At 43.7% G+C, this 22,971-nt stretch overlaps 1 protein-coding gene across 1 annotated transcript in view; it reads right to left on the minus strand.

The window, feature by feature from the left end:
- Positions 1-22,971, minus strand: part of LOC121289658 (hyaluronan-binding protein 2-like) — a 71,631-nt gene that overhangs the window by 4,132 nt on the left and 44,528 nt on the right. Inside the window, exons 7-11 of the mRNA XM_041209283.1 lie at positions 21,970-22,089; positions 17,742-17,913; positions 8,303-8,397; positions 6,023-6,281; positions 81-223 (exon numbers count right to left, since the gene is read on the minus strand). Coding sequence (XP_041065217.1) covers positions 81-223; positions 6,023-6,281; positions 8,303-8,397; positions 17,742-17,913; positions 21,970-22,089 — 789 coding nt within the window. The remainder of the gene's footprint in view (positions 1-80; positions 224-6,022; positions 6,282-8,302; positions 8,398-17,741; positions 17,914-21,969; positions 22,090-22,971) is intronic.

The raw sequence follows: 22,971 nt of genomic DNA on the forward strand, positions 1-22,971 counted from the left end.
CAGTCATCTCATAATGTCAATGATTTTCAGCTTACATCTCATTAACTGATAGACTAGATTAAAAAAAACAGTTTCCTCACCAATGTCATTGCGCAAGGCAGAGTCTGTTTCTTCATAGTTTGGATGCACAATAATTTTCTCAACATCGAACTTCTGTTCATTTAGTTCTGTTTGATCTATATTGTTTTTCCCAAGTAATACTTGATAATGCTGGGCTTGTGTGCTACAAGTCATTGGAGTGGTAAAAATAATTAGATTCTCATAGAAAGTCAGTGCACAAATTAAATTCCATTATACAATCATTTGCATAACAACCCATGGAAAACAACAGAGGTTTAAACTGACAGATAATTAACAAAACCTTATTTTAGCAAGCAAAATGGATAATTCCAAAACAATAATACTACTGAAATGTTAAAAAATAATTCAATCCTTACTCTAATTATCTGTTTTCTACATTCTCTTTTCTAATTTTTCTGGTCTTTGTTATGTAATTTCTGTATTCTCTAATTCATTCTACTTTGTCCTTTCCTATTCCACTTACAGGATGCTGCCATCAAGCCAAAAGGATGGTCTGTCTACCACATAAATGAATAATATGGTATATGAATTTAAGCACCGGTGCGATGTAGGCCATACTTCCCGATGACTGGCAGGTCATATCAGAACAGCATGTCCCTTCAGCTATTTGCAATAGGCAAAGTGCTGACTGTACTGAACCAGCCTGTGCTTGCAAAACTCACAACACAATGTCTATCAGTAGATGTTTTTCCGCAATTGGGCAGCACTTGCTAAGCAATCCCAAGTCTGCTAAGAATTACACTAACAACCAATCTAAGATTATCAGCTCGTAATTTGGCTCACTTATACCTGCTAGAAGTTACGTATATTCATTCTCAGGGATCTGTCCTCAGCATGCAAAGGGAACATTACCAGGCATTACACATGTTTTGAACTAAACAGAAGCATGGGGTCAATAGTTCCTTGGTGCATTCTCCATGGCAATGCCTCAACCAATCACTTGCCAACCAATCTGCACATTTTTCTCATGCAGTATAAATTGTTGCTCCCTTTGAAATTTGGCATTCTTGCATCTGTCCTGATGATTGCAAGATGAAAAGCTTCGACAACATGTCTCTTTTTTCAGCTTTACATTGGGGCAGAAATTTTCGCTTGGCAGACGGATGTGTGCTCGACCTGCTCAAGCATGAAATGATGAGTGTTGACGTTGGCTGAGTTGTGCTGACATCAATGCGCATTAAGTTATCAGTTAACGTAAAGTTTTCTTTGCCTGTCCAACCTAACGGTTAGCGGCCAGATGAAAAGGCCAAGCAGCCTTTGCGTTTTTTGGAAACCTCATCTATGGGTGGGATGAGGTTTCCAAAAGCAAATAAAAATAAAATAAAGGCTTTAATTTTTCATTAATAACATGTCCCTGCTCATGTGGCAGTCACATGAGGGGGGACATGTTTTATGACATTTTTGTTTTTTAAATTATTTTTTACACCTCATCATCTCCCTGAGGCACAGAGCTGCATGGAGATTATGCAGTGCTCACTTGCATGCATGTGCGAATTTCGCAGCCAGCTAGCTCGCACTCCCGCCCTCCCCCCTCCCTCCCTGTATAGGCAACACTAAGCACTGCCGCTCGCGTTTCATGCTGGGCAGGCCTTAATTGGCCTACCAGTGTGAAATCGCGGTGGGGTGCCGAACGCGGGCAGCGGCGGGCTTCCTGACCGCCCCCGCCGAGCACCCTCGTCAAGGGCAAAATTCTGCCCCAAGTTTATTAATGCATCCTTCATTCACTAGATGGAATGAACTTATATAAAGCCTAACGCAACCCCTAGTTACTGCTCCCAATGCGGTTTCCTCTACACTGGAGAGACCAAACGCAGATTGGGTGACCGCTTAGTGGAACACCTTTGGTCTGTCTGCAAGCATGACCCAGACCTCCCTGTCGCTTGCCATTTCAACACACCACCCTGCTCTCATGCCCACATGTCCGTCCTTAGCCAGCTGCAATGTTCCAATGAAGCTCAACGCAAACTGGAGGAACAGCACCTCATCTTCTGACTAGGCACTTTACAGCCTTCTGGACTGAATATTGAGTTCAACAATTTTAGATCATGAACTCTCCCCTCCATCCCCAACCCCTTTCCGATCCCCACTTTTTCCATTAATTTATATAGATTTTTCTTTTCCCACCTATTTCCATTATTTTTAAATGTTTTTCCATCCATTGTTTTATCTCTACCTTTTAGCCTATTTCGATCCCTTCCCCCCACCCCACCCCCACTAGAGCTATCAGTACTTTGCTTGCCCTGCCTACTACCCCTAACGTCACCATTAGCACATTTCTTAGCTAATATCACCACCATCAACACCCCTTTGTCCTCTTGTCTATGACATCTTTTGGCAATCTCCAACCCTAGTTGTGCTAAATCAGCCAAGAAAGAACTGTGGCTCAATTCAGAAAAAAGCTCTGGGAAATTGTTCCCTTAACAAAGACAATCAAATAAGCTCCAGGACCAGAATTTTTAGCTTGGTGGGTGGGCTTGCGCCTGACCTGACCGAGCGTGAAATGATGCGCGATGACGTGGGCCAAGCGTGCCGACGTCAATGCGCAGTCGTGCGATAGTTTGGTCAGAGGATGCGTGTCAGAGCCAGCAGCACGCCTGCTGACAATCAAAAGGCCTATTAAGGCCATTAAGTTATCAATTGACGTTAATTGCTCACTGCCCGTTCAGCCTAACGGTTGGCGAACAGGTGAAACGGCCAAGTGGCCTTTACATTTTTTTGGAACCCTCGTCCATGGGCAGAATGAGGTTTCCAAAAACAAGTACAAATAAAATAAAAACTTTATTTTTTAATTAAAATCATGTTCCTGCTCATGTGACAGAGTCACTTGAGCAGGGAAATGTTTTATTACATTTTTCTGCTCTTTATTATTTTTAAAACTATCTCTTCATCTCCCTGAGACATGGAGCTGCCTCAGGGAGATTATTCAGCACTCTCTCGCACGCATGCATGAAGTTTGAGCTTGGCCTGCTCTCCCTCCTCCCCCCTAGCCGGACAGGTTAGCGCTCAGCACTGCTGCTCGTGTATCGCGCTGGGTGGGCCTTAATTGGCCCACCAGCATGAAATTGTGGTGCACTGTCAATGGCAGGTGGCAATCGGCTTCTCAACCTTCCCCGCCCGCCCCCGGCAATTCTGCAGGTCAATGACAGAATTCTTCCCCAGGAAATCATAAGTAAGCTCGTGGCAGGGATTTTTCTGTCCTGCCGTGGTGGGACCTATTGCAGGGATTGCAGTGGGCCAGCCAAAAGTCCATTGACCCTCGATGGGACTGGAAGGTCCCTGGTGGCCGGTGGGGCTGGAAAAGGCCGGCCAGTTTATTGAATACACTGGGTATAAGAATGATTGCCCATGCATTAACATGGCCTGAGGAATTGGTCAATGCCTGTTCCTAGAAGCATAAAGTTGTTAAATGGCAGTTGCTTTAAAATTATATCTCATGAAAACAGTGCATGTGATTTGTTCCTGCTGATGCTATGAATCTTTCCCTTAGCCTAAAAAGGGAAAATCAAAATACAGCAAGTTGGACCATGCTAGTACAAAAGTCTCATATAGGTGGAGCATACACACTGAATGAAGCTGTTCAATCTTGTTTGAGGCCATCGTGCCACAAATGGTAGGAAAGTTTGTTCTTATTTCAAACTTTGCTTGATAATGTTGCGAACCCTGGTTTGGTGTCAAGATCCTTTCAGTTTTTTTTAACATAAATACTTTCAAAAATGAATTTATGGATTAGTTCAGGATTCAATGGATGGGATTTTCTGCACCCGCCTGCCACTGTGATTTCCCAGTCCCAGCCAATGGACTTCTGGCTGGGGATCTGCCTCGCCTGGGGCGTGTCCTGCCCACAACAGGGCTGGAAAATCCCGGCCAATGTCTTCTTCCTTTTAGACAGCTTCAACGAAGTTGATTTCCTGCACTTACATGCACCTTCACATTCATTGGTGATTTTAAGGATAGTTAGAAAGCTAAAACAACCCGCCATGATCATCCATTCACTCATTCACAATTGCCAATGGTCTCATCCAGCTGGTTTTGCCTTTAACTAGAAGTAAAAACTGATAAGACTTAGCTCTAGAAAGGACCAGCTTTCTAATTATCTGAACATTGATTTTTTTTTTTATGGTTATCCATAATCCACATAATTCACAACAAAATCTAGCTACTCTCACTTCCTCCAAATAAAAGGTGTGGCTATGGGTACCCGCATGGGCCCCAGTTATGCCTGTCTCTTTATAGGATATGTGGAACATTCCTTATTCCAGTCCTACTCAGGCCCCGTCCCACAACTCTTTCTCCGGTACATTGATGTTTACTTTGGTGCTGCTTCCTGCTCGTCTGGACCTGGAAAAATTTATTAATTTTGTTTCCAATTTCCACCCCTTCATCATTTTCACATGGCTCATCTCCGACACTTCCCTTCCCTTCCTTGACCTCTCTGTCTCAATTTCTGGTGATAGACTGTCCACCAAAATTCATTACAAGCCTACTAACTCCCACAGCTACCTCGACTACAGCTCCTCACACCCCGCTTCCTGTAAGGACTCATTCCAATCCTTCAGTTCCTTCGCCTCCGTCGCATCTGTTCTGATGATGCCACTTTCAAAAACAGTTCCTCTGACACGTCTTCCTTCCTTCTTAACCGAGGTTTTTCACTCAAGGTGGTTGACAGGGCCCTCAACCGTGTCTGGCCCATCTCCCGCGCATCTGCCCTCATACCTTCCTCTCCCTCCCAGAAACATGATAGGGTCCCCCTTGTCCTCACTTATCACCCCACCAGCCTCCGCATTCAAAGGATCATCCTCCGCCATTTCCGCCAACTCCAGCATGATGCCACCACCAAACACATCTTCCCTTCACCTCCCCTGGCAGCATTCTTCAGGGATCGTTCCCTCCGGGACACTCTGATCCACTCCACCATCACCCCCTACACCTCAACCCCTCCCACGGCACCTTCCCATGCAACCACCAAAGGTGCAACACCTGCCGTTTTACTTCCCCCCTCCTCATCGTCCAAGGGCCCAAACACTCCTTTCAAGTGAAGCAGCATTTCACTTGCACTTCCCTCAATTTAGTCTGCTGCATTCGCTGCTCCCAATGCGGTTTCCTTTACATTGGAGAGACCAAACGCAGACTGGGTGACTGCTTTGCAGAACACCTTCGGTCTGTCTGCAAGCATGACCCAGACCTCCCTGTCACTTGCCATTTCAACACACCACCCTGCTCTCATGCCCACATGTCCATCCTTGGCCTGCTGCAATGTTCCAGTGAAGCTCAACGCAAACTGGAGGAACAGCACCTCATCTTCTGACTTGGCACTTTATAGCCTTCCGGACTGACTATTCAGTTCAACAATTTTAGATCATGAACTCTCCCCTCCATTCCCACCCCCTTTCCGATCCTCCTTTTTTCCAATAATTTATATAGATTTTTCTTTACCCACCTATTTCCATTATTTTAAAATGTTTTTCCATCCATTGTTTTATCTCTACCTTTTAGCCTATTTCGATCCCTTCTCCCAACCCGACCCTCACTAGAGCTATCAGTACCTTGCTCGTCCTGCTTTCTACCCTTAATGTCACCATTAACACATTTCTTAGCTAATATCACCACCGTCAACACCCCTTTGTCCTTTCGTCCATGACATCATTTGGCAATCTCCACCTATCACTGGCCCTCTATCCAGCTCTACCTGTCTCAATCCTCCTAAATCAGCTTATATTTCACCTCTTTTCTATTTTTTCTTAGTTCTGGTGAAGTCATACGGACTCGAAACGTAAACTGTGTTCCTCTCCGCAGATACTGTCAGATCTGCTGAGTTTTTCCAGGTATTTTTGTTTTTGTTTCGAATTTCCAGTATCCGTGGTTTTTTTGCTAAAATCTAGCTACTATTCCTCAGCCCTGCAGATTGGACCAATGCATTTATTATTTGTTTCTGAAGACATACCTTGCCTCCAAGCAGTGAGCTGCAGTAAGAACCCAACACGGTGCGATCAAGGCTCCTCCACACTGATGCCCCAAATCATAAATACTTATTTGAGCTTTTAGTTGCACAGATGCCTGCCAAGGGTGTCTACCACGAACTGTCTTTAACCCACCATAGATACGGCTTAAATTTCTTCTTAAGCTTACTTCTCCACAGCTTTTGAAAGAAATGGGGGGCATGGATGTAGGGGCAGTCTCAGGTTTGGGTGCTGCTGTAGTTCCTACATGAAATACAAAATTCTTCTGGTTACTGTCAAAGGGCTTTAGTTCTAATATCACAAGCTATATATGCTGAAAAATAAAAAGACATGAAGTAAAACACACCGACAATTTCTCTCAGAAACACCTCAAAGTACTTCATCCATGCAGATCATTATTAGAGTACTGGGGGTAAGTTTCCTTTAGTTTCCAGGACAATTGGCTGAAGCAGTGCAATAGATTGGGGTACTTAACATGGAGGTGACTTACACCCAAAATCAGATGTGTTATTTTTTTCCCAATCTTTTAGGTTGGTTCATGATTTAATTTGCCTAAATCATGCCCCACCCAACAAACTGGCTACACCTCTCCAGGTACTATTTGCATTGGCTCGGGAAGGCCTTCACATTGCATTCGTTTTCTCAGGTGTACAGGCACTGGTAGGTATATTTTACAAGATTTCTCATATCATAAAATACTTGGTTTGCTAAGAAATTGACTACTGTAGACCAAAGATGCTAGCAAAATGTTCAGCATAGCCGTTTTAAAGTTATTTTCAGTGATTGTGAGTCAAGTTACTCATAAATAGAGGACAGGACCCCTTAATTAAAAATGCTCATTTTTGTGATAAACCCATTTTGAGCTGCATTAATAAAACCGCACCAGTTTACTGCTCTTAAGTACATCAGAGATAACTTTTAATGGAAAGAAAAGAAACAAAGTAGCTACTGCTTTCTATTATGCTGCCTGATTGCATTGTTTTATGAATGATTTTATGTTTGTGATTACGCAAATTCATTTTAGTCTAACCAGTACAATTTCAACTGCATTTTGAGAACAATTTCTGATTATGCCCAAAGCATAAGCTCTACCTGACAGTGCCCAATTTTGGTGTTGTACTTCATGGAGGATGTCAAGGCCATGAAGAGGCTGTACGAGAGATGCACCAAGGTGATGCCAGAGATAAGTGATGTTTGTTATGAAGAGGGAGCAAAGAGAAATTGGGATTCTTTTCATTGAAACAAAAAGGTTAAGAAGTGTGTTTAAGGCATTCAGAACAATGAAAGGTTTTGTTAAGATGAGGAGGGAAAAAGGGTGCCTCAGAATTTTTTTCGTAAATTCCTGTGCTTTTGCCTAAATTTTGAAGCAATGCAGACCATATTCCAATCTTTGAAGGTAGAAATCCCAAGCTTTGCATAAATAGAAATATTGTGCACCAAGGAATCCCAAGCACCCATGTTGTCTAACACTGCCAATGGCAAAAACGAGGGAAATGTAGAACTCTGCTAGATTCAGGTTCAGCTGCAAATTCTGCACCACCTCCAAAGTTATGCCACAAAACTGCATCTCCTGGTCACAGGAATTTTGGGGCCAATTAGTTTATGATTTCTCAATATAAATACCAGCTAACAAAGGCTGTGTAATTACATACTTTCTGTTGCAGCCTTTCTTTGCCCTATAATCTAGGCATTTCGGTCCGAAATAAAAATTGAGCATCATTTAAATCTGAAACCTTGTCTGAAAAAGAGCTTTAGAAACTCAGTCCATGTTTTGTTTTCGAATCTATGGAGAAAGGAAGGAGCTCGGATATCCTGTTACCAGGTAGCTAATGATTTGCCTCAATCCATACACTGAGAGCATCAGTACAAAGAGAATTTAGAGAAAAATCTGCAAATTGCCCAAGCTTAGACTACAGCTTCTTAAGAATTAGAGATAAAAGTGTAATTAGGAACGCCCTTCATCAGGTTTGTGGCGGTCAGGGGGGGAAAGGGACAATAGCACTGATGTAAATAAGCATGAATATTTTGGAGGTTTTGCTAGGTTACTTTATAGGTTCAAAGTGCATCTGCACCTTTTATTCTACTAGCCTGCATGAGTGTATTCTATTTGGGTTGTAATGAGAAAATAAGACTATACAGGGACAAATGGTCTCATATAAAAAGAACCTTAACAATATGGTACCCATGAAATGAAGAACATAATGAACATATACTATGATAATGCTGTAATCATACAATACCACAGGTGTTTTAGCTGTACACACCACTCCTGCATTGAGAGATTGCACAAAAATCCCATTTCAATTTTCCATTTGTTTCTTTAAAAAAGCACCAAGGTTTATCATCATCATCTGGATTCCTGATCAAAGATAAAGTTTAAAGATCATGTCAGATTTAGCTATGTGCCATTATGCTACAAGTGCATTTCCATTTCTTTAGATTATTGCTGTTGTTTATATTTTTCCCTTTACTTCCTCTCAGCACCAATTCTAATTTTAAACTTCCTCCTTGGCAAAGAAGAGTTGGATTTCAATTGGATGAGATCATACTTGCCTGTTTTCCCCGCTTCCACACCACCCTCAGCGAGCGTTCTACTGACCATAAACTGCAGGCCCTTCTTACAACTAAAAAGCTGAAATTCCTTTAAGACAAAGTATCCAACTTGAAGGGGCTTATCCAGCAACACCATTTTAAATTGGTGCTCAGTTATAGTCGGGCACTGAGAAGCCATGGCTTAAACATCTTTTCTTGTAGTTTTAATGAGAAGCATATATGACTAGTACGTAAATGCAGCCATTTCTCCCTGCATTGTTATTATTACATGCTGTGTGCACCTGGTGTAAAGCAGGATTCAGGCCTTAGAATCTGATATTTCTGATGGACAATGTGTTGTATGTACTGACTAATGTGTTATTGGTCCTAGTGTTAGGATGGGAAATACTAGGGGAAGAATTTTCAGGTCGGAGAGCAGGGGCAGGGTTCGCTCGCTGACGCATAAAATGATGCACGGTGACGTTGGGCGGGTGTCCTGATATCATTGCACGTCATTTAGATTTTCAGTTCAGCGGGCACGCAGCCAAGTCAGCTGGGCGCCGGCCGCACTGTCAAAGGCCTATTAAGGCCATTAAGAAAGAAATTAAAGTAGTTAAGAATGCTGCCTGTCCAACTGTAAGGTTGGTGGGCAGGCGAAAAGCCAAGGCAACCTTCACATTTTTCATGAAACCTCAACTATGGGCAGGACGAGGTTTCATGAAGGGTTTATTAATTAAATTAAAAATTTTCAAACATTTGATAAACATGTCCCAGCTCATGTGACGCTGTCACATGAGGCGACATGTCTAAATAATTTTTCTCTGTCTTTAATAAAAACTTCCATTCTGAACTTAATTTCCCTAAGGCAGCTCCATGCCTCAGGGAGATTTCGGCGCTGTTTTGTGCGCATGCTTGAAAGCGTGCAGGCCCTGACTCAGGGAATCCCCCAGCCCGCACAAGGAGCGCTCAGCACTTCCGGGCGCGCATCGCGCTGGGTGGGCCTTAATTGACAGCACGGCCCTGACTGGGGGTGCCTATCGGGTTCACACCCACCCCTGCCCACCCCTGCACAACCCCCCTGATGGGGGAACATTTCTGCCCTTGGGTTAGGATGGGAATTAGGCTGCATGACTACTGCACTCTAAGGACAAAATTTAATGAAAGTGCTTAACATGCATTTGTGTGTCGGGAGCTGCAATGCACACAATTTCAATGCAAATTAGAAGTGCATGTTGCAAGCACATGCCCCACATGCAATCACACGGTGGGAGCAGGCAGGGAGTGTCCACCCCCATCATTAGCAGACTGAATTGCAGGTCAGGACAGGTTATAAAAGGCCCACCTCTGCAAGCATCCAGTCTCTGCAGGCAGGGAGAGCCTGTGCTTGTTTGAAAATGGATCTTCCACCTGCAGAGTCATTTAGAGCATTTTTGTATGCTTGCAGCCTCCATCCTTCTTGAAACCTTCCATCAGTTGTCCCCCATCACTGCTCCCTTTCATCTGGAATTGCATCCTCTTGGACCCCATCACTTACATTCATCGAATCATCAAGATGCCTTCAGACAGACAAAGCGGTCCCACAGTTCAGTGATACCTCCCTGTAGGTTCTCCTCCAGGTCATCCAGAAACAGCACGAGGTGCTCTTCCCCAAGGATGGCAACAAGGACCTCCCCACTTGACCAAGGTGACCTAGACGGAGATCGCAGAGGAGGTGAGTGGCCATGGGGTCCAGACACAAACCTGGGCGCATTTCCGCAAAAGGGTGAATGACCGATCAGCCTGGGTAAGTGAGCAACATGGTGTTGCATCAAAGGCCCCTCTCATGATGATATAAAGCAAAAGAACTTCACAAGTTGGGAGACAGACCAAGTTGGGAAATGCCTGCTCAGCTTCAGTACCACATGGCAAAAGAGGAGAGGCCTTGTGACAGTTGTGCATAATAAGGTGATTGGGTACTAGTTAGAATATGTGGCCAGTAAGTGGCATGGGGATGCATGGGATAAGGAAGTTAGGTGTCTCCTGACATGCCACTAACTATCCACTTTACCAGGCAGGTTAGGGAGACCTTCAATGCCAGGCAGTGGGCCAAGACCAGAGGACGTATGGCCGAACTCAAAGTCATAACTTTTGAACAGGACATGATGGTGAATGGGGAGGCCAGTCCATTACAGATGGTGAAGCTGGACTAGCCAGCCAGTAGAGTGAGAATACCTCCAAACTGGTGTTGAGACATGGGCTCATTAGACACATGCATGAAACTGTGGTTTCTTCTTAATGTCTTTCTTGTTCTCCACTGCAGATTATCGCCACAGGCAGAGAAGGCCAAAGCTGATAGTGCAAACAGATGACTCCACCTCTAATAAGACCTACAAAACCCAGAGGATGTACCATCATCTGCCTCTCCTTCATCCTCCATTGGTGCAGTTACACTTATGTGGGTTTCCAAGGATTTGTGTATAGAATTGGGGGCACATGCTGGCGATCATTTCACTGATACATCCCAGCAGTTGAGGGGTGTTGTGTCAGCCAAACTCCATGATAATGAGAGGACTGTTGGGGACCAGGTCAATGCTGAGCCCCAGGCTGATGTTGGGCCACTGGTCTTGGCCACAATAAACCTGCTGGAGATGCAGAGACAGGCAGGGGAACATCTGGCATAAGTGCCAGAGACTATGCAATGACTCATATGCCTTGACTTTTGCCATGATTCCAGCATGTGAGTGCATGGCTTCCTCCATGGAGAGGTTGGCAACCACCATGGAAAGCCAAATCTATCATATAACCCAAATCTATCATATGACCCATATGTGAAAGGACTTGCATTCCATCACTCTGGCCAGGGGCTCAATACAGCAGTGATTAGGCGTGAGGGGAATGAGGCACCTGGTCATTCCTCTAAGAGGAAGGACGAGTGCCAACCAGCCATCTTAGGGGTGCCCTCTTAAGGCTATCACAGAGTGTGTGAGCGCTCCTCACCCCCTCTGTTAATGACCCAGAGCTTTGAGTAGGTGAGATGGAGCAGGGTGCCCTGCACTCCTGCAGGAGAGCCCCAGTAGGCTGGCACCCTCAAGGCCTCAGATCACCAGACGACATGCGTCAAGGACATTGCATAGAACAAGGCATTGTTCTCAGCAGCTTGCCTCCTCATCAGCTGCTGATGTTGGGGTCACACCCAGGTGTAGTGGTGGTAAGAGAAAAAGTAAGATGTAGTGAGGGCACGATGATGTCATGGGGTTTGAGACATTGATATTGCGTGCATTACGTTCATTTGTTGGGCTGTCCTCCTTTGGGACCATATCGCACTGTCATGCTTCATGATTGGCAGTTGTTGCTGAATGAAGAGGACAGAGGGACAATTCACTTGTGCATCCAACACTTTGGCAGTTAGAGGTTAGCCTTTCTTGGATAGTAATCTGTGTGGTGTGATTTGCATTCTCAAGGCAATACAGCATGGCTGAACATGCAGTTCTGCTGGCCTCCCCATAATGACGTGCCAAGCAGTTTGGCCGAGGTCACTGATGAGTGTGAGAGGTGGTGTATACTTGAGCATTCATGGCCCTGTTAATATGGGCAAGCAGCAGAACGATGGCTCATAATTGTTCCAGTGATGTATGCACCAGAGTAAAGACTGTATTCTCAGGGGATAGTCACCAATTCATCCCGTGTGATAAAGGTCTGCTTCCCTTGGCCTTCTAGGGGCTAGCGGATGTGAGTAGCTCTGGATGGAGGCTGGCAGAAGTGGGTGCACATGTGGAGCAGGTAAAAGGTTGCAGATGAGAAAATGATGGCCAGGTAGGTGCCCCGCTCTTGGTCAAAATGATTGAAGATGATGTTGTCCCTGACAGTCATGGTACATCTCTCCAAGGCATCTTGGCGATGTGCCTCGATATGTCTGTCCTCTTCCTCATATTCCTCCAGGCTATCCTTATCTAAGGAGGTTAGCAACTCCTCCATGTCCTCGATTGGAAATTCCTCTCTCCTTTGTATTACCATGTTGTGTGAGGGACAGCAGATGACGATGACCCTGGACATTGTCTGTGGTGTGTATTGCAATGCTCCACTGGACTGGTCAAGGCAATGGAAGCACATTTTCAGCAATCCTATGGTCTGCTCTATGATTGCCCTTGTTGAGCAGTGTACAGTGTTGTAACGTGCCTCCGCAGGGCTGTGGGGATGACGCACTGGTGTCCTGAGCCATGTTCTGAGGGGATAATCCTTGTCACCCAGGATCCAAACCTGCACTTGGACAGGAGTCTCAAATAGCTCTGGCAGCTGGGAGTTCTGTAAAACTTATGAGCCATAAAAGCTCCCAGGGAAACGAAGACACACCTGCAAGATTCTTTCCCGTGGTCACACAATACTTGAATATTAAGGCACTGAAGCCTCTCCAGGTTGATGAATAGAATTGGCTGTTCCCAGGGAACTCTAGTGGCTACAAGGGTGCAGTTAATCACACCCTGTACCTGCAACAGGCCTGAAACCAACTGCTTTAGCAGCCTGACTATCATCATCTGTTGTGAATTTAAGGAATTTTTGGCCCTACTGAACACCTACTGGTCACCTCCCGTATTCATCGATATTTTCCAGCCTGTGAAGTGCCACACATGTCCCCCATGTGGCCCTGGAATGAGCTTCTAGTGTAGAAGTTTAGGGTCACATTCACCTTGAGGGCAACTGGCATGTGGCTCCCTCCAAATCCGGGGCTGCAGGTCTTGTTGAAGGAGCGTGCACAGACCAGTGACTGTCGCCCAGGAAAACGTTTAGCCAGATCTGACATTGCCTCTCAAACATCTTGCTGAGTTGGATCAGAGTTGTATCCAAATTTGTCCCAGCGACAGGAAAAAACGGTAATGGATATTTTTGCGAATGGAAAACAGTTTCCAGTGGCGTTCCACATGGTTCATTGTTGGGGCCCTTGCTGTTTGTTGTATATATTAATGATTTGGACTGAAGTGTGGGAGGCATGTTTGGGATATTTGCAGGTGACACAAAAATTGGCCTTGAAGCTTAAAGTGAAAAGGATAGCGGTTGTCCAAAGAATGATATCAATGGCTTTGTTGAGTGGGTGGAAAAGTGGCGGATGGAATTCAATCCAGAGAAGTGAGAGGTAATGCACTTGGGGTGTGGGGCAAATGAAGCTAAGGAATACACAATAAGTGGGAGGATATTGGGAGTGATAGAGGTAGAAGAAGTGAGAGACTTTGGAGTGCATGTCCACTGGTCCCTGAAGGTGGCAGGACAGGTGGACAAGGTGGTCAAGAACGCAAAGGGAATGCTTTCTTTCATTGGGCGAGGTATTGAATACAAAAGCAGAGATGTAATGTTGGAACTTTACAAAACGCTTGTTAGGCCACAGCTGGAACTTTGTGTACGGTTCTGGTGGCCACATTACAGGAATGACATAATAGTTCTGGAGAGGTTAAAGAAGAGATTTACAAGAATGTTGCCAGGGCTGGAAAATTGCAGCTATGATGAAAGATTGGATCGGGGTTGTTTTCCTTGGAACTGAGGAGGCAGCGGGGTGACCCGGTTGAGGTGTACAAGATTACGAGGGACCTAGAGACAGTAGGCAAGGATGTCATTTTTCCCCTAGTGGAGAGGTCAATTACCAAGGGGCACATATTTAAGGTGATTGGTAGAAGGATTAGGGGGGACATGAGGAAAAACCTCTTCACCCAGAGGGTGGTGGGTATTTGCAATTCGCTGACCGGATTGGTGGTGGAGACAGAAACCCTCAACTCTTTTAAAAAGCACCTGGATTTGCACCTGAAATGCTGTAACCTGCAAGGCTACAGACCAGAGGCTGGAAGGTGGGATTAGGTGGCCCCCAAAGGTGCCAATGCCTTGCTGTGCTGCTGCTTGGCGGTCTGACCACCACCAGCACCCTCTGAGAAGCCCCAGGCTCCCTTCTTTGCTGCTAATAAACCATCCAGCTTCCCATAGAACCATAGAACCATAGAACAGTACAGCACATTCAGCCCTTCTAGCCTGTGCGGAAATAGTATTCCGCTAGTCCCATTGACCTGCACCTAGTCCATAACCCTCCAGACCTCTCCCATCCATGTATCTATCTAATTTTTTCTTAAAACTTAAGAGTGAGCTGCATTTACCACGTCAGATGGTAGCTCTTTCCACACTCTCACCACTCTCTGAGTGAAGAAGTTCCCCCTAATGTTCCCCCTAAACCTTTCCCCTTCTCCCCTCCCCTGGGCTGCTGAGATAGACAAAGGCATAGCCTCGCCTCATATCTAAAGTTTGAACAACTTTGCCTGGGCACCCCACCTTCAAGCAGGAGGCACAGGTTTTCTGTGTGCCATGGACTTAAACTTGAAGGTGGGACTTAATTTAATGTGGTTTCCACTGAATGAGTATTCATGGTTTGCAAAGGAATGGCAAATAGGTTCCCACCACCAGGCGGTGTGATGGCCACTCCACTGCTGACATGGTCTCCGACTTTATCTCATGAATGCAACATGACGTTGGGCTCTTACCTAAGTAAGTCCTCCTGCCTGCCCTGTTTCTTACCCTTACAGCCTTTTACGATCCCGTCTGAGGTTACCCCTGGACAATCCTGACCCCAGAGTGGAACCCAGCTTGATAGATCCTAACTTTTATTTGTTTGTTTAGATATGTGGAAATTAGCTACTGAACAGGAGTCAGTTGATGAACTTTTAACAAACAAAGAAAACATTTATTCAACAAGAAAAGATAAACTATATTAATACTCCTTCATCCACAACTATACCTTCACAGATGTATGCCGGTTTGTAAGGATAACACAAGCTACAAAAACTATCTTACACTCTAATGTCCCACAGTAAGTACACATTCCATGTAAACCTATGGCACCCTATGGTCATACACACCACACTCTGAAACCAAGTGACAGATGCCACCTCAAACAGATGTTATGGATCTCTGCTCAACTTCCCCCCAGTGCTTGTCACACCGTGAGCCAACCAGTCTCAATGAATTCTATCCTTCATTTGAGGGCTTTCAACCTCCTCACTGCAAGAGCTCACCTTGGAATCTTCTCCCAAATCAACGCCTTCTCTCAGACACCTTCTGCAAGGCTTCACCTCCAAGGTTTTGAACTTCCTTCTGATGTTCCTCTTCCCTGGGTCACTATATGCTTTCAAGCTGTCTTCCATGCACTCTCTCTCAACAACTCAGCGTTAACAGTACACCATTGCTTCACATGCCCATAGCAAAGAGTTACAGGCCTTCAGTTGTCTCTTTGGGCCTTCTTGCCTCTTGCAAAGTGTTCTCACTTTAAATCTGCTTTCTGTAGCTTTTGTCTCTTTAGATCTGAAGCTTGGAGCCTTTCTGTCTGTCCCTCACTCTTAACTTCATTAACAGGACCTTTTCCCAAGTTCCTGTCCATCCTTTGATTAGAAGGTCTTCTTTGGACTTTACCCTCTTCCATTCTCCTGGATTTTTTGGGTTTTTCTTAGCTTGGGACTGTCATCTGTCCCTTCCAGGCTGCTTCTGCTTCACAGCTGTCTTCAAACCAACTGAACCCCAACAGCTTCCAAAGCAAACTGCTGTTTTTCTTCTTCTGTGTCTCTGTGGGAGGGATCTGCCTTTCTGGCCCCCTGTTGCTGGGCACAGCCAATTTCCTACTGTTGTGTTTGATTCACTTCTCCTTTGGGGTCATAAAACTCCTCATTAGAAATGCAAGCACCTTTTTCAAGTGAAACCAAAACGCCATTTGACCTTTCTTAATACACAGATACAGAAATAAAAATCAAACTTAAACTTTAAAGCTAAAACTCATTCCTAACACCTACAAATACCAATATGACTTACTTAAGCTATCTCTTTTTCTTAACAAGGCCTGATAATTCTCCCAATGTTATTGGAATTTATTGTAAAATAGTGATATCTATGTGTGTGTGTTTGCGTGTGTGTGTGACTTAATTGGATTAAAGGTAGCTGGTCTGAAGGCTTTGATGTAAACATAGCAAACATGCGGGAAGTTTAGAATGTAAGGTGTAAAATGACATTTACATTTTTAAATGAACCAGACTAGATTGATTTCAAAGGATGGATGAAATGTGACATCTAGCCAGGTGAGGTTATGAAACAGTGTATTTATTTTTCCCGAGATTATTGGTCAAATTGGTACTTTGATAATTCTTTATGATTACTGATATAAAGTCCAAAGACATAGCGAAACAATGGGAATTTGTATTCAAAGGGGAAAATATGTATAAAGGAGTGAAGGCTGTGTGTAAGGGAAGGTAGATACAACAAGTGTGAAATGCCTTCAACCTGTATGTACCAAACTGCTGCCTCCAGGAACTGAAGTTAAGAGAACTCACTTCAAATTCGACTGCTCAGGGTATCATTTACTTCACCTGGGTCTTTTGAAATCTGTGTTTTACTGTTGTCTTAACAAAGGTGTAACTGGGAATCAGATTAATTAGGAGATTTAAAAGTTATTGCAGCAGTAATTTGTAGACATATGTATGTGCTCACAATCTTTTCTTTTATTAACAAATGTTTAATTTAGTTTTATAAAAACCTCTTAAGACTTGATGGTTTAATATTACTGAATTCAAAGGGCAGAATTTTGCCCTTGATGGGTGGGTGGGCCCCACCAGCTCAGAGATCGCTGACAGGGCTTCAAAGTTTAAAGATAGAAAAATAAAAAAATTATTAACATGTCCCCATCATGTGACAATGTCACATGAGATGGGACATGTTAATAAATATGACTAAAAGTTTATTAAAGTTTTTTAAAACAGGCATGAAGCCTCATCCCGCCGGTGGATGAGGTTTCATATTTTGTCAGAAGCCCGCTGAGGCTCCTGGCCTGCTCACCAACCTGAAAGTTGGATGGGCAGGGCCTTTAATTGTCTTAATTATCCTGTCAATGGCCTCAATTGGCCATTGACAGGTCAGCGGGCGGACAGCTGATTTCGCTGTCCACCCACATTCCTGAATATTTAAATGGGGCAGGATGATGTTGGGGGTTCCCCTGCCCCCAACTCGCCGACGGAAAAATTCTGGCCAAACCCTGCATCTCAAAGCATACAAATTGAAAATTAATTGTGCCAGTTGTTTCAAGTTTCCCCCTGGGATTTGAACAGCTCAGCATTTACCATCTGCTTTGTCATAACAAGGTCTCATTAAATTCTGGCTTGAGTCTTTACGATATATTTTTACCTGCAAAACCTGTGATCTCCAAGTCCATTTCCATCAGCTTCTTCCCCAAATATATTGATATTTTTCCTTAGAAGCAAGTGTGAACTCCAGTATAAACAGTTTCTCCCCTGATGCGTTATACCAACATTGCCTCTGTAGTTTTCGCCATTTCCTTCATAACAGTCATTGGAATCTGTAAAATGTCAAAGCCTAGGGTTACATGTAGGTGGACATAAATTTAAAACAATATCAATTATTCACCTTGGGGATGAACAATTTTCTAGATCAAAAACTCAGACAACCTGTATTTACCTGGTATTAAACCAAATGTCAGACAGGATTATGCTGCTATCTAAACTAAATAAAAATCACACTATTATAGGATTCTAGCCATCTTCTAAGGTCATTTTAACATTACAGCAGACTTTACTTATCAATGGGTAAAACTAATTCATGTCCCAGAATATTCTGAATTTAAGATTAATTTTATATTTAGAAACCTGACCACAAAAGCCTCCAAAACGATGGCTGTCTGAGGATCACCTGGCTTCTCTTGTAGATTGAAACCAGTCTCAAGAGCAAACAAAAAAAAAATCTCCCAGACTGATGTTGAGTCAATGACTTTCCTGAAACTAATGCAAAAGGGTATTATCAATTGAATGGGTATTTCAAATACAAAGGCTTTGGCTGTCTCAAACTCTCAAGATGTGAAATCCACAACACAGGATGTATAACTGACCTAACTATCCACCTTATTTAGAAAAGGACTTTGGATTTGTAAAAGTCACATGATGAGGCATCCATTTTCTCTGCTTGCTTTTAAAAATAGCAGAAGCTGTTCTATAGACAGAAATCCACCAAAAACCACTCTCATCTGGTGAAAGTCATCCAAGAAGTATAGGTTAAAAATAAGGGGTCTCCCATTAAAGACAGAGATGAGGAGACATCTTTTATCTCAGGAAGTTGTGAGTCTTTAGAACTCTTCCCCAGTTCTAACTCTTCCCCAGCCTTGGAGGCAGGGTCATTGAATGTATTTTTAAGGCATAGGTAGATAGATTCTTGACAAACAAGGAAGTCAATGGTCATCGAGGGTAGATAGGAATGTGGAATTGGGACTATCATCAGATCAGCCATGATCTTTTTGAATTCTGAAACAGGCTGGAGAGGCCAAATAGCTTACTCCTGCTCCCAACTTTGTACATTCATATGTGATAAACAGCAGTATCTTGAATGTGAGAGAAGAAGCCCCCGCCAACAACCACCCCCCCAACTTGTTCCAACTTTGAATTCATTTGAGAACCAACCTCCAGCTAATTCAATTGCAAGAATCCTCACAGTTCACTAGAAACCCTCTGCTTTACAAGGCCTTCACTTCAACCAAAGCATCAATTCATCTGAGAAACTATAGACCTGCCATGAAAGAGACTGAGATAACAATAAGTTATAACCGTATTATTTTACCTTCATCTGTATATAATCTTTGTGTGTCTTACAGTGTGGATGAGATGAGTGAGTGAGACGTCACATTTTAAACATTTGGAGGGGAAGTGTGTGATAATAAATAATCTTTATTTTAAAATTCACAAAAAAGCTTGCTGCTGGAATAATTTAATTGAGACAATCACTCTGAGGGTAAGAAAGCACACACCCCTTACATACAAACAAATTGATCATGGGCAGTAAATAGGAACACATAGGACAGAATTTTACATTCGGCATGTGGGGGCAGGCCTGACACGCCGGAACATAAAATAATGCGTGATGATGCCAGGCGTGTGTCCCGACATCATCGCGTTGTCTCGTGATAGTTCATTCGGCAGGTGCACCCCGGAGTTGGCTGCGTGCCCGCCAATAATTGAAAGGCTTATTAAAGCCATTAACAAACTAATTAATTTCACATTTATGCTGCCCGTCCAACCTAACGATCGGCAGGCAGGCAAAAAGGCCAAGCGGCCTTTACTTTTTTTAGGAAACCTCATCCATGAGTGGGGTGAGGTTTCCTAAAGCTATTACAATTTGAATAAGAACTTTCTTTGAAAAATGGAAACATGTCCCACCTCATGTGAAACAATCACATGAGGAGACATGTTTCATTACATTTTTACGATATTTATTTATTTTTTTAACAATCGCCTCAATCTCCCTGAGGCAGCTCCATGCCTCAGGGAGATTGAAGCTCTCTTTTGCGTGCATGAACGAAACAGCATTGGACCCGACTCTCCCTCCCCCTCGTGCCCGTGCAGGTAAGCGCTGCTGCTTGCATTCCACACTGGGCAGGCCTTAATTGGCCTGCCTGCGTTAAATCATGGTGCGGAGTTGATCGCGGGCAGGGGTTGGCTCCGTGAATGCCCCGCCTGCTCCGGCCAAGCCTGCCGACCAATGAAAAATTCTGGCCATAAATTTTATCCATGTAAAATTGGGTGCTGCAGTCCAGGATTCAATCCATTGTAAACAAGACAAATCTGACTTGAAAGGAATTGGAAATAGAAGGGAAAAGTAACATAACCAAAATTTGAAACAAAAATACAAAGGGACTATAGCAGTGAGCTTTGTGAGTACTAACAATATAAAATAAGTTGGCTACTTTTGATGTAAAAGCGTTTATGCAAGAGATGGACTTAACTTGGCCAAAATCAACACCCTTTAACACAGAACAGCTAAAAGCTATAGGTAAGCAGATAGAGCTTAGTATACGTAATAAAGCACAGAGACCCAATATATTAAAGTTGCTGGCTGAGCTTCTCAGCCTCACTGCAGATTCAGAACAGGTAGAAGACACAAAATCTGAAACAGACCAGTTTACCTTAGCCAAACTTTGCCTAGAAGAATGAAGGCTAGAATTAGAGTTCAGGCAACAGAAAGAGAACTCCAGGAAAAAGAGAAAGAGAGAAAATCTCAGGGTAGAGAGACACAGCGAGAGAGAGAGAGAGAGAGAGGTGGTGGGGGTGAAGTGTGAGAGACAGAGACTGTTTTCCAGCATGAAAAATTTAAGGAAGAGTGACAGGTCCAGAAAGAGTGGGAACTGAGACAGATTGCAGCACCTAGAGAGACTCTGGCTTAACCTTGTGATAATTTAAATACCCGTAGCCCAGGACCAGCTTTTCATTTCATTTCCTAAAGCATTCCCAATTCATCCCCAAGGTTTAAGAAGAAGATATGGAAACTCTCTTCACAGCTTCCAAGAAACTGGCACAGAAATTACAATGGCCAGCAGAGTTTAGACTCGTGATACAGGATCAGCTAATGGGAAGAACCATTGAGGCTTATTCTATGCTCAGCTTACCCATAAAGAGATTGGACCTATTGTTGGGAAATGATGGGATGAGGTTTCCAATAGCAATTAAAAATTAAATTAAAATTTTTGAATTTTATTCATAACATGTCCCTGCTCATGTGACAGAGAAATGTTTTTAACAGTGGTAACTTTTTTATTTTTGAGCTGCCTCAGGGTGCTTTCATTGCGTACACCCGTGCATGTGTACAAACCTCCGCGTTTGCCCTCCTCCCACCCCCACCCAGGCAGCTTGAAACTGATTTTGGGGCCCAAATGTGGGTGGCTTCACGACCGCTCCTGGACCTGCCCACCGTGCCTGCCTGACAAGGTAAAAATCCTGCCCATAAATTCTGTCTGTGACAAAAATACCTTGAAAGTGGGAGAAGGACTCCTCCTTCAACCTGTTCCAACTCCAAGTTCACCTGAGAACCAAGCTCCTGGAAACTTCAGTACAAGAAGCCTCCCGGCTTACCGAGAATCTCTGCTTTAAGAGACCTTCGTTTCAGATAAAGAATCAATTCATCCAAGAAACTACAGGCCTGCCACAAAAGAGTCTGGGATAACTCTAAGTTGTAACCATTTTGTTTTATCTTCATCTGTATCTATTCTTTATATGTGTGATATTGTGGGTGAGACAAGTCAGTGAGACATTGGCCGGGCTTTTACGACCCCATCACGGCAAGGACAGGGTCATAAAATGCGGCAAGCCATTCTACATTCCATTGACTTTGGTGGGACTGTAAAATCCCACTGCTGTAAAATCCCACCCATCGTGTTTTAAACATCCTGGGCAAGTGTGTGATAATAAATAGCCTTCTTTATTTTAAAATTCACAAAAACACTTGCTGTTGGAACCATTTAATTCGGGCAATCACTCTGAGGGTAAGAAAACACACACCCTTTACATACAATCATGGGCAGTAAAAACAAACACATAAATTCTGTCCATGACATTAATTTAATGAACAGTGTTACCTGTTTCACAATATTGCCCGGTGAATGATTTTGGACAGATGCAGAAGAAAGATCTCCTTGTTCTGCCCCTCCTGCAAATCCCTCCATTTTGACAAGGGTTTCTTGAGCACACGCGAATTGCTGAGAGGAGATGATTGGGAAACATTGTATAAACTTCATAACATCACCAAAGGCATATTCATTTCAGATTGCAACCTTTCTTTTCAGAGTTATGATTTTTTTTCTACTTTGAAACTACTCGATGTACAATAAAACAGAAGTAAATACCCAGAGAAAAATATAAGGAGAAATATGCCCCAGTTTCCAGCCACATTCTCTTACAGCTTATCTCCCCTTGAAGTATGCTAAGTCCCAATTTGTCAGCCAGCAATATCCAAGTGTCTGGGCCACCTGTTTAAAATGTTAGGTCCATTGAATATGCTAACCAGGGGTGTACTGCCTGCTTTAGGACCTTGCTAGGCATAAGCTGGGTGAAGCTTGTACCACACATGCACTGCATTGTTGCTCCATATGTACAAGTGAGTATTTACATTACTGTGAAGCCAGGAGAATCAGGAGTGCAATTTCTGACTCCTGACTCCACAGTAATACCATGAGCCTCTGCCACTCCTCTTGTTTCCCTCCTCATCTCCTGATATTAGCCACGGGACAGCTCCATATCTGAGCCGGATGAATTTCCTCCCACGCTAAATGGCATGAGAACACCCGATTGGTATCCGCAACTCACCAATTTTGTACATGATACTCAAGGGCCACTTGGAGGGAGCCTTAGAATTTCCTATCTGGCAAAGAGTTGTTTTTTTTGTTAGTTTATCTGGTGCCAAGTGGAAGGAAACCCAAGAACCATCCTATTCCTCCAGGTTCAGTTAATGGACTAGCCTGACCGGTTAATGATTAACAATACCTTCGATTACTACAGTTCAACCATGTATTGGACTACTAAGTCAGCCACAGTGGGTGGATTTTGTTCTGAGCTTCCAAATTATTGGGAGCCACTTCGAG

This window comes from Carcharodon carcharias, chromosome 17 (genome assembly GCF_017639515.1).
Source record: "Carcharodon carcharias isolate sCarCar2 chromosome 17, sCarCar2.pri, whole genome shotgun sequence".
NCBI classification, from domain to species: domain Eukaryota; kingdom Metazoa; phylum Chordata; class Chondrichthyes; order Lamniformes; family Lamnidae; genus Carcharodon; species Carcharodon carcharias.